At 39.2% G+C, this 12,869-nt stretch overlaps 1 protein-coding gene across 2 annotated transcripts in view; it reads right to left on the bottom strand.

Moving 5' to 3' along the window:
* smarca1 (SNF2 related chromatin remodeling ATPase 1) overlaps positions 1-7,850 on the bottom strand; it is a 110,763-nt gene extending 102,913 nt beyond the window's left edge. The window contains exons 1-2 of one of the 2 annotated variants that reach the window (XM_043704859.2): positions 7,639-7,850; positions 5,016-5,069 (exon numbers count right to left, since the gene is read on the bottom strand). In XM_043704859.2, the coding sequence (XP_043560794.1) occupies positions 5,016-5,069; positions 7,639-7,719 (135 nt within the window). In that variant the 5' untranslated portion in view covers positions 7,720-7,850. The remainder of the gene's footprint in view (positions 1-5,015; positions 5,070-7,638) is intronic. The other variant, XM_043704860.2, reaches the window with a different exon arrangement.
* Positions 7,851-12,869: the final 5,019 nt, after the last annotated feature.

Here is a 12,869-nt window from a genome sequence, read left to right on the forward strand (position 1 = left end):
AAATGCAGTTAGTGGATCAGGTGTATTCCCAGAATTTGAGGCCAAGAATTAAACACTGAGTAAGGACATTGACAGTTGTGGACAAATGTATAAGATGGAAAGCTTGTTAAACGAATGCAAATATTGTCATACTTTGACAAATCTGGAAAGTCAGATAATTATTCCTTAGTGGAATATATTTGAAATTCTACCTGCTTCATGGTTTGGGAATGATAATGAACTGCCACCACTAAAAAAGACTTGTGATTCTCTAAAATAGCTGGGGTAAAGGATTTCATCAGCAAGTGTAATGAAAAGTGAAATAACTTTATTATTGAGCAGGCCATCAATGCAAATGGCCAAAATGAAACTCACCTGTGAAAACATTGCAAATGTTTTTGGGAAGTCAGCAGATGTAGTTTGCACAATACAGACACAATTGTATTCCTTTACTAAGGCCTATCTTCTTGAATCAAAATATTAAGAAGGTGTTGGCGTCAGTGATAGGAAATTAAAGAGAAAAGGGCTAATTATCTTAGGACTACACCAGCATTTTTCTCATCATCTTCACAAGTTAAAAATCATACTAAAAAAGTACAGGAATAAGGTTTGAGGAGTACTGTATATTTATCAAAATATTACCAATGTGAGAAAAATTTAAAAGAGAAGATATCATGAATCACAGTGAGTCTCCAGTTAGCAAGAAACTTTAATAAAGTAGGAGCAATGAACTTTAGGAGTCTAAGAAAAAAGCATAATCATATTGCATTTTGTAGGCATAACAATTACTTTTTGTCAATTTATAATATACACTTTTTAAAAAAAAGTAATAGTGAACAATGCATTGGAAAAAAGTGTTTAAGGATTGGATTGGCTAAATTCCAAAAAGCAATGGATGGGGTGAAGCATGGGAGAGGAGGAGAACAAGCAAGAATGTGTGGAAAATACTCATGCAGTCATCAATTAAATGCTTCATAAAATCTAACAAGACATCCATGTTGTAAACTGTCATGACACAGACAGTCCATGTAGAGAACTGCAAATGGTTGGGAACTATAGTCCATATTAAATGGCTTTTGGAAGAAATCCAAAAATTCCTTTCAGTAATGAGTGATCATCTTGGCTTGAGAAGAGAACCCAATTATCCCCTGTTTTTCTGAGGATTGAATGCCCTGCATGCATAGGAGAGGGGTGTTCATGAAGGTTTCAGAGAAAATTTGAGAATCTTATGGAATTAAATAGAGCCAGCAAAAAAATTTTTAATCCAGGGTATAGTACAAAATAGAAGGGCAGAATGAGATGGAAAGTATATTAAGGACATAGGTGGAGATGCAAAAAACATGAATTTTACAGCACGGCAACCAGCTTTGGTTGACCTTAAGATTAACTGGCAGTGCTTACACACCTACAGAAACTGAAGAAGAAATGGAAAATAATGAGGTATCATGCACTTTGCATAATTACGTTTAGCAGCTTATGGCAGATGGGCTGACTAAATATGGACAAAGTGGAAACAGAGATGCAGGACAAGGCTGTTTGCCTTGTCGAACATTGGCACTAAAATACTATATGTGCCAGAAAGGGCCATTGAATATAGAGATGCCATCATCACAAGAATAGCAGGGAAGACAATTTGAAAATATAGAAACTGTTTGAATGTGCAAAATGAGGAAGAGATGGCAAGATCCACAATCAGTAAAATGAAGTAAAGATGCAGCACACTTTCCAAACGTGGACTGGGAAGTCAAAATGGCTGAAGCAAAAGGTTGCAAATTTGCAAAAGGAATCGTGATTATAGGAGGTGAAGATCTTCTAGTAGTCCAGAACAAGATTGGAGAACAAGTACAAAATCAGAAATCACTAGAAAAGATCAGCAGGCCTGGAAGCATCTGTGGAGAGAAAGCAGAGCTTACATTCTGATTCCATTGAACTTTTTTCTGCTTTCTTTCTACATATACTGCCAGACTTGCTGAGTTCTTGCAGCAATTTCTGATTTTGTTTCTGATTTCCAGCATCTGCAAGTCCTTTGGCCTTTTGTTGAGTGTTTAACCCACTGCCACATCTCTTTCAGCTATGCCCACCTTGAAGAAATTCGGCTTCGCTCTCCGACAGAATTCCCGTTGTAATCTTTCTTTCTTGTTCACCATCATTTCTTTCATTGTCACTCCTGATGTTTGATCAGTTATTTGCCAATACTCTCTTCCACAGCCACATCACATTCCTCAGTAACTGCCTCTGGCTCAGACACACCCCATGAGGATTCCAACTCAAGTTTCATCCTTCATGCTTTGAATCCAACCGGATCATAGGATCTCCATGATGTACAACGTTCCTCAGACACCTGTTCTCGCTGCATTCTGAGAACCACACTCAGTGCCATGTGTTACCATATGCACATTCTCAACCTCTCTCTCCAATACCATGATCTCACACTGGCTCAGAGCTGCCCTGCCCTCCCAATTCCACTTCATCCTCTGACTTGATATTCTAACAAGAAATGTTTTCTTTTCCTTTCAGGCATTAAGGAACACAAGGTGCAACAACCTAAGATACTCATGCCTGTTTGGAACCTACCTTCCCTTCGACTCCATTCGCTCCCCCAACCCCACTTCCTCCTGACCATCTGCTTTCTGATGTTGAATGTTCTGCACTCCGCAAAGGTCTCAGTTTTATCCCTCTGCATCCCCACCTTAATATATTTTTGGCACGACATAACATTGAACTCTTCTGTTGTCTTCACCTCTGTGCCCATTTCTTTGGGCAAGAGTCTTCTCCCTGTCCCTCAACTCCTTTCACCCACCTCCAACATTCTCCCTCCACCTGGACCTCCTCCCTCTGCCCTCTTACCTGCAATCAACTGGTTCATCAAGAACTCTTGGTATGACACTGGTCATCTCAATTTCTCTGCTCCCCGCGCCCCCTTACCCATTTCAACCTATCTCCCTCTGAACTGACTGCCAGACAGCCAGACTTATCTTACAGATGCACAAGCAAAGGAAAAGTGCTCCCTGATGGGACATACAAGGCTAAAGCCAGTAAAGTGCCTCAGGGTTCTAAAGAGAAGCATGGTAATCCAGATGTTAGAGTGCATTCTCCTCCTATAAGTACTCTTAAATATTTTCATATTTAAATAACAAACTCCTATGAATTTAAGTTAATCAACTTAAAAGCTGTATTTTTGCAAGCTGGAAAGTTCCAAAAACAATAATCTTTAAAACAACCTGAAGAAGCAGGTGATTAAAAAGTGAAGATATGGAAATTGAATTAATGTTTAAATTGAGTGATTCAGCCAAGGTCTGGTATTTCAGTTGAGGATGGGTCACTGGACCCAAACCGTTAACATTGATTCTTCTCCAGATTCTGTCAGATCTACTGAGATTTTCCAGCAATTTTTGTCTTTGTTTCTGATTTATAGCATCATTTTGGTTTTTTTTATAGTATTTCATCGTTAGGACATCTCACTGAAATTTAGGCGCACTCAGCTTCATGTAAACCCAGAAATGTTCTATGGGTATCACCAAGAGAAACTGGCAGGTATCTTTATGATGCACATTGATAATTAATTTCCTGTGAGGAGGTTGTGCAGAATTTGTGCAATGTATGGGAGATAAAAGGAAAAGGGAATTTAAGATTGGGAGTCAGGCTTCAGGGATCTTCAAATATGTTGGGTGAAACGTTAAGCAGAAAATGTTAGGAGTGACTTTAGATCAACAGCCTTAGTTGGAAGGTATTAAGTGAATCCTGATAAACTGGGCCAGATTCTCATAGAAAGGATTTCAGGGCCAGAAGTAGATACCCTACCAATGCACTAAAAGCTCTTTTTCATGGATTGTCTGGATGTCTTCAAAAGTTTTAGATAAGAGGGGAATCTGTAACTATAGTAGTTAAGCAAGCACTCAAGGTTAATTTATCGATTAATTTACTCGGTTGATATAAAGTAGAAGCAATAGGGCTTTTCCAGTACAGTGGTATTGTCTGTAACTCTGGACTAGAAGGCTTTGTTACCAGTTCAACCTGCTCCAGATATGTGTCATAACATGTATGAATAGGTTAATTAAAAATATCTGCAATGCAGACGCAGGTGGGAAGGGTGTGTGTAAGGAGCTGTAAGGCGAATAGTTAATTAATTATCTACTAAAAGAGATGTCTTCGCAGGACTTATGTTGTAATGGTAGTTACCGTAACTCTGGGCCAGAAGGTCCAGGTTCAAGTCCCATTTCAGGATGCAAGGAAACAGGTCACAATACATGTAAAACATTTTGATTGAAAGAAAATGGAAAGATGATTAGTCCAGAACTAGATTGAGAGGGGAAAGATATAAAAGAGACCTAAGGGGCAACTTTTTCACACAGAAGGTGGTACATGTATGGACTGAGCTGCCAGAGGAAGTGGTGGTGGCTGGTACAATTACAACATTTAAAAAGCATTTGGATGGGTATATGAATAGGAAGGGTTTGGAGGGATATGGGCCGTGTGCTGGCAGGTGGGACTAGATTGGGTTGGGATATCTGGTCTGTATGGACAAGTTAGACTGAAGGGTCTGTTTCCGTGCTGTACATCTCTGACTAATAATGAAATGCAAATGCATATAAATAAGGTAATCACCACTGAATAGCAAGATTCTGAATCAATGTTTAAAGCTTAAAGGGAAAAAGAAATCAGTCATTCCTTTTTTGAAATCAAGGTTCTCGCTTTTTCATTCTCACCACACTTTAACAACTTTCTGACCATTGTCTGCACCACACCAGGGAGGGGATTACTTACTCATTGTTTCATTTAATCATGCAACCAATGAGCTTTGAAACCAGTTTTTTTTAAAAACTGGGAAAATTTGGAAAAAAGGATAACAAAAATAACTTCATAAGTTATTCAACAACAAAACTCTGGCTGCAAAACAGTTCATCTTAAACTTGAAATAAATTAAAGACTTTAAATATAGAATAAGCTAAAGTCCACAGATGTCAACAATTTAATAATAAATGTCATGCACCTGTACATACCGGAGTGCACAGACCAGTGTGATATTGCTTACATACCTGCACATTTGAAGATTCTTGTTTAACTTCAAGGCCAGCCTGTTCACACAGCTGCTGAAAAACATTAGTGGCTTATTACTTCAATCATATTGTACAGCAGCTATAAATTTAACTTCTGTGCAGTAAACTGTGTATATCACACATATATAAAACAGAGATAACCATTTTTTGTAAGTTTGTGCTTTGAATTAATAACCTATATGTTTTCTGTGTGTCTCAAGTTAATCATTAACTTGCAAGTACCATATACAGTTGAGTAAAAGTCGATTTTGTGTAAAGTCGACCCCATATTTTTGGTCAAATGATCTGGATTTGCCATAAATCTCATGTAAAAGTCGACCCTAGTTCTTCACAGATCACAAATCAACATGTTTTTATTTACTCATTTGGAGATCAATTGGCCTTCTGCTAATGATATGGTATTTTGGCCTGTAGCATGAATTTCAGCCCCTCCGAAGTAATATCCATGTAATAAACGGCCCATAAATTTAACCTTTAAAGTCTAAAAAAATTCAACTTTTACATGAGTATATACGGTATTTCAGTAGCCATAGTAATTTCTTTTAAACCGATCTGAAGCCTGGTTTTAGGTAAATGATGGGTCCTCATGTTTTGTTAGCGACTCCTGGAACTTGTTTCTTTTTAAGCTCAAATCAAAACACCTACAGCTTTGAGAGGGAGACTGCTGACTTCAGTTTTTCTTTAAGTTAGGCAGTCTTAGGAGGTCCCTGGTTGGTAATGGATGTATAGACCTAATGAACCAAAGAAGAAGAAATAAAGTGCAGTACTGTTCACCTTAGAGTGAATGGTAAGTATTAGTCCCAGGCAACGAGTGATAACACAAAACCCCAAATGCATTATTTAAAGCTGACTCTGATTAAAGGGATGGGTGGAGCAGGACACTGAGTTGTGGGAGGAGGTATTGGTCTCCTAATACTTGAGAGAAATGAGAAAGGGATGTTGTTGGACAGTACACAAGGAGTCAACAAAATTTTAGGACCTTGAAGAGTAAACAGAACATTGGGATGAAATATGCAGAGATGCTCTGAGAGATGAAACCATTTGAGGTTTCAGGTGTGAAAAGGTTCCTGGAATATTTGAGTACTAAATATTTAATTATAATCATTTGGGCTTAACACTGAGTCATGGTAAACTCATGACTGATCCCATCTCCTTCGTGGTTATATGAGGAGAGAGAAATTAGAGAAAATACAATAAAAGTTCAATGGTGCTCACTAAAGTCACTTTGTACAGCCAGCTTTGTTCTTGAAATGTCCTGAAAGGGGAATAAAGATGGTAGCACCGTAACTCACATAAAGTTTTAACTGTTGCATTATTAAGGAAATAATTTAAAAGTCTCAGTTGAGAATATACTATACAGCTCATCAAAAAACATCCCTCTAACAGACTTATTCCGCCTTCATACCACAGCACGTAAGTAATTTGAGTATGACCAATGTTTCTGTTTTTACTAACTTATTTGGTCTATTGCAAGTGTATGTCTATTATAAAATGGGCGGCACGGTGGCACAGTGGTTAGCACTGCTGCCTCACAGCGCCAGAGACCCGGGTTCAATTCCCGACTCAGGCGACTGACTGTGTGGAGTTTGCACATTCTCCCCGTGTCTGTGTGGGTTTCCTCCGGGTGCTCCGGTTTCCTCCCACAGTCCAAAGATGTGCAGGTCAGGTGAATTGGCCATGCTAAATTGCCCGTAGTGTTAGGTAAAAAGGGGTACATGTAGGGGTATGGGTGGGTTGCGCTTCGGCGCGTCGGTGTGGACTTGTTGGGCTGAAGAGCCTGTTTCCACACTGTAAGTAATCTAATCTAAAAAAAAAGATCATTCGCTGCACTTCAAAATTAAGTCTTGCTTTTCCTGAGAGGTGCCGTGTATTTATTGCCCCTTTGATAAGTTTTTTTTCCCTGACAAGATCCATTTCCCCTGTAATATTTTGTTTTATTTGGTATCATTCGAATTATTTATGTTTCTGCACCAACTCAATTTAACATCTCATGCTCTCTCTCAACAACCTTGTTATGTATTCCCATTATAGAGCGAAAAAAAAAGTCAGTCTTGCCAACCATATTTGTATTCGGTATGTAAAAGGATGGTGTTTATATTTTCCCCTCAGTTGAACCAGAATGTTCCTTAGTGGGAGGCGTCACACAATGCACATTGATACACGTAAGTGGCCAGCGTTGACGTACAGTAAAGCAAAGGCCTGGGTTTGCCAGGCTTTGTCCCTCCTGCAGCTCACCCTTGCCGACATGTCACCAACACGGCCAGCCAGCAGCACACAATCTGAGGCCCAAACATGGAGGGAAGCTGAAATATTTATATAAACAATGTCCATTTTTTAAAAAATTAAACTTCTCGTACTTCCATCGGGAAAATAAACAGTCGCAGTGCAGTCTCGGCACCCTGTATGTTATGTGTGTTATTAATTAAACAGAAGCCCGCAGGTTTTGAGAAGCTGTGTGGAAGGAAGCAGTGTCCTCAGGGTGAGCAGCAGCAGCAGCGGAGAGTGGACTTTTCCCGCCATCGAACGTTGCTACACCCCCGACGTTCCATCGCCAATGGATACAAAGTTGGAAACAATGAGCCGGTACTTGTTACACACTCACCCGCAGCGTGTCCCCCTGGCCAGAGGTACCAGCCGCTGCCACTGCCACTGCCGCCGCCGCCTCTTCCTCCTCCTCACTCATCCCGCCGACACTTTCTCTCTGCTGCCTGCGTGACAAACAACAACAAACCAGCAAAAAGGTTTCAGGCTTTCGCTCGCACGCAGATCCTCCTCATCACGTTGTTGTTATTGAGGGGAGAGGAAGAAAAACCGTTCTGTCATTTTCCAGAAACATCGCGAGATTTCTCATCGTTCCGCCAATCATTCGGCAGATTCCTATGCCAGTCTGTGAAATATTTCGAATGTGAGTGCCCCCCCCCCCCCCGTGATCAGATACCAGAAACTACTTTCTTCCTTCTCCCCAAAAGTCAGGGAAATGGTTACTCGTTTCATATCGTTAAGTCTGACTGATTGCATTCCAGAGAATGATTCAGTCTCCTAGATTGGTGCAGAAATGCGCTCTTTTTGGGCAGCAGTTACTCCTGATGTCGCGATGAAACAAACTTGGGAAAATGCCTTGGTGCAAGAAACGACATCATTCTCATGATTTTCTGGTATAAGACCAGTTATCACAGACTGTATAGCTTTTCATATGCACTGTGCACAGGCAATCTCCAAGCTAAAATATAAAGCAAACTTTTTTTTTGTTTTGAACAGAAGATTTGTACTTTGATTTGTAGTGGTTTTCTGCTGATTGTAGGAAGGTACTTGTATGGAGTGCAGCAAGTGAACAACATGGTTCACAACAATTTGCTACGTTTAGATAATACTTTCCCAGTTGGCCTGAGCAAAAGAGATTGTCACAACATTGTTACCACTCATTAAGTTGATAACTAATTGGTTTACTTTTGAAGAGATTTATGGATAATTAAAATTCCAGCATTATTTGTTTGAAGAATCAGGTACTCTAAACACTGAGAATGAACTAACTTCCATGTTCATGTGACTAATATGCTAGACCATTCACGCCGAATCAGATGGCAGGAAAAATCTCCAATATGTAATCTCCTAAATAGGAACCATATATTCATCAGAACAACAGGTATAATGCAAAAATATTGGAGATTTTGTCTTTAATTACCTATACGTTAGTTATAGAACCCCAAAAGAGGTTGCATATATGGTTGGGGATATTTGTGGCACACGTTTTATATGTAGTCTAATCCAATTTTGAAGCTTAAAGCTACAAGATTGTAATTTAAGAACCAATCTATAAGGGTACCAACCTGCGTTAGGATTTCAATTCACTTGAAAGAAGCTCTGAATTCAACAAGTTATCTTAAATTATCCTGTCCTGTCTGGATATATTGAAAAATGAATTTATGTTGGCACCTAATATTGCAAGTCTGATGATACAAATGTTTGTGATATCATCAAAATTCACAAGTTATGCAGTGCTTTGCAACTGCTTGCTCGGCTTACAGCAGACTGAGTTCTGCTGTGATAAATGAGTTAGCTTTTCACCCACTTAGTACTGATGCAACAGTGTCATTAACTATGACATGAGTTCTCCTAGGTATGTTATTTTACCTGACAAGAATGTTTGAACATATACTTCAATTGTTTTTCATATTAGTAATTAGTGATTAACAGGGGATTTTTTAGCTCCCTCAAAGGCTCTGTGAATCTTTTCTGATACTTAGTATTCTACATTTTTTAATGACTTCAGGTAAAAGGAAGAGTGTTTGAAAATTACTTGATTTTAAAACAAATGTATTTACTAAAAAAATATAGTCACTGCTTTTTGAGAAAAGGTAGATTTTAAAATGAAAATCTATGACCAAGAGATACAGACATGAAATATGATCAATAGGCTATTCAGCCACTCAAGCCTGACCCTGTATTTAAAATTACCATGGCTTATCTGATTGTGGACTCATTTCCACTTTCCCTCCTACCCCTTTAGACCGAGATTTTCTCCACCACCTTTTCAGAATTTATTTTTAATGGGGATGGGATATATGTCAGGGGAACATTTTGCCAGCTACCTGCTCTTTTACAACCATTTTATTTCCTACTATTGATGTATATATGACATTGTACCTCCATGCAATCTGCATAAATACATCTGAAACATTTTCAACAATAATTTGCCTTTATATACCATCTGTAGCATAGACAAACATTCCAGAGCACATCGTGGATGTGAAAAATTAAGACACTTCAAATAAGTGGGCTTAAATTAATCTATTCAAGGATGCAAAGAGAGTTAGGATAAGATCAGGATGAGAATGGATGAGGGTGTGTACCATAAGTAAGTGTAAAAGAACAGTTTGTGTGTTTGTAAGGGTAGAAAAGTTTATTGAAATAATAAAGATTTTAGTTAGGTGAATTTCAAACATTCAAATTTCTATTGCCAAGAAATGAGTAAGGTGAGGTTAATGAATGAGCAGGACTTGATGCGTGACATCTACAAGTAATAGAGTTTTGGCTGAACTGAAACTTATGGAGGATGGAAGCTGACCAGAAGAACATCAAGGTAAGTGACCTCTGGAGGACGTACGATTGGTTTTGGCAAGGTATGGGCTGACATAGGACTTGGGGGTAGGCAATATGAAATCTAGTGGTCTTTGTGATGGGGAACATATAAGGTTGGAACAATCTAATTTGATCCTAGTTAAGTTGCCAAGGTATGATAGAATTGCTGTACAAAGTTTATGGCCAGAGCCAAAGACATGCACATTGATCTTTCCAATTGAGGCAGGGAGAGATTGAGTGAAATGATTGGTATTTATGTAGCAGAGGTACCCATGGCTATGGATGATGTCACTAAGGGGCAGCTTGTACAGCAAGGACTAAAGATGTGTGTGTGTTTGGTGTTGCCTAGAGATGATACTTTATTAGTGCATATGAAAATCATTACCAGGAATTGGTTACAACTAAATAGATAAGAATGGAATTAAGAAAGTCAGTGCAGTCCCATAGAACTGGACACCAGTGAAGAGGTGTCAGAGAATGAATGTTCATTAAATGCTACACAGGGATCAGTGAGAATAAATACAGGCAACAAATAATGGGCACTGAGAAGGAGAATATAAGGTCTGATTTTGGTTTTGTCTCTGTGGAAAGATGAAGTTTGCTTGGAGCAATTCAAACAAGAAGTTACTGAGACAAATACAGAACTGGGATGCAACAACAAAAGGCAGGAAATTAAAATTTAAGGCAGAGTTTTCTCAGGACAGTGATGGATAAGATTGACAAGGTGAGGAGGAAACATGGGGAATAAACTGATTCAGGATTGGGTTGGGGATGAGGCAAGACATTCAGTTAATCAGTATGAGACAAAAACAGGAAAGGCAGTTGAACTAAAGGAGTCAAAGAAATCCATGAACTCCCCATTTACTGTTAGACATGAAGGTGGACATGACAGGGATTTAAGGAGATTGTGGTAAAGATAAGGAGTCAAAAATAGAAGTTGCTGGAAAAACTCAGCAGGTCTGACAGCATTTGTGAAGAGAAATCAGCGTTAACATTTCAGGTCTGGTGACCCTTCCTCAAAGCAGAGTGTTAATAGGCTGCCCAATCATTCTGCCACTCAATGTTGCTTTGTACAGTGGGATAGGTAGCAACCCTCCAGCATTATCCTGATAGCTGCAGGAATTAAGGATTCTTTTGGAAATCACTTGGGTGAATCAAGATAAAGCACTGTAGTATTAAACATATTCACATTTGCTTTTAACCCATTGGAATTTATAGAAGTGTTGACAAGGCCCAAAGGCTAACAAAGTAAAGGCTGTTTAATTGACTGATGGGTTAGGGCAGGAGGTACTCCAGGAACATGACCAAACAAAGTTAGCAACTAGAAAAGGGAGAAATAAGACTTTTTTTTTGTACGTGTAAAGAAGCTGATTGTATTATCTCAGTTCACCACAGAAACCAGAGGTCAGGATAAGTTAGAAAGGGATTTTTTTTTAAACTCCGAAAAAACTGCGGATGCTGGAATTCAGAAACAGGAACACAAATTAGTGGAAAAAGCTCAGTAGGTCTGGCAGCATCTGTGGAGAGAAATCAGTGTTAACATTTCGGCTCCAGTGATCCTTCCTCAGAACTCCAGAATCATGTTTATGTTACAAAGGGCTCTTGGATAAAGAGGGGTGGGGTTGGTTCTGTGGCATAACAGCAACAGTTCTGATTCTACCAGGTTCTCGTGTGAGGGGCTGTCAGTTTCCCTGCGCTTACATCTCAGCTTTGGAGTAAAATCGAGTGTTTTTTTTAAGTTGAATTATTTCCATTGCCCAGTGTATTCCGCGATAGGAAGGGTTTTGTAATTAGTGGTTTAAATTCCATCGTTACAGTAGTTAACTGTAAAATCAAAAGCACAAATCCCTAAGCCACTCGTGGGACTTTGCACTTTCCAAATCGGCAAAAGGAGCAGAATTCCCAAAAGGGCTTCTATTTCCTGGGTTTTCGCCGACCTTGTTGGGTAGTGCCGGTTCCTTAGGTTGACCGTGAGGTGGCGCCGCTTAGACAGTCAAATCGTAAAACAATGACAAAAACAAGATCCAAGGCTGTTGGATTACCTTTATGTTTTGAGAAATATTTGACACTGAACCGCATTTGAACAGTATAAAACTAACACTTTTATTTAATTCACATTAACTAGAGATCGACATGAAAATGCTGTTTTATTGAAAAATGGAACTTTGATTAAGATAAAGCTTACACTTTCTTAGAGCATCTTTTAACCCTTCAAACATAGCCAAAGAAGTATTATTGCAGTGTAAATTAAGAAAACAGGAACCATGAGCCTAGAACCAGTGTAATGATTTGGCCCCAGTGAGCAATGTTGGTTCACAGCTGTATAAATCCCGGCAACATCCTTGTAAATCTTTTCTGAAATCCTTCAAGTTTAACAATATCTTTCCTACAGCAGGGAAACTAGAACTGAACACAGTACTCTTAAGTGTGGCCTCACCTCTGTCCTCTACAGCTGCTAAATGACACCCCAACTCCTATACTCAATGCACTGATCATCAACCACCCTGTCTACCTGCAACTCCACTTTCAAGGAGCTATTCACTTGTATCCCTGGCAACACTCCCCTGGGCCCTACCATTAAGTGTACAAGCTCTGCCCTGAATTATCTGACCAAAATGCAGCACCTCACATTTTATCTAAATTAAATTCCATCTGCCAGTCCTCACCAAGGTCACCTTAAAAATCTTTCTGGTCTTCTCCTTAATACAGCAATGGGACACTTTAAGCCCACTATCACCAAAAAGGTGCGACCTT

This window comes from Chiloscyllium plagiosum, unplaced genomic scaffold (genome assembly GCF_037043375.1).
Source record: "Chiloscyllium plagiosum isolate Xiang-an unplaced genomic scaffold, Cpla_swu_hap1 HiC_scaffold_11, whole genome shotgun sequence".
NCBI lineage: Eukaryota > Metazoa > Chordata > Chondrichthyes > Orectolobiformes > Hemiscylliidae > Chiloscyllium > Chiloscyllium plagiosum.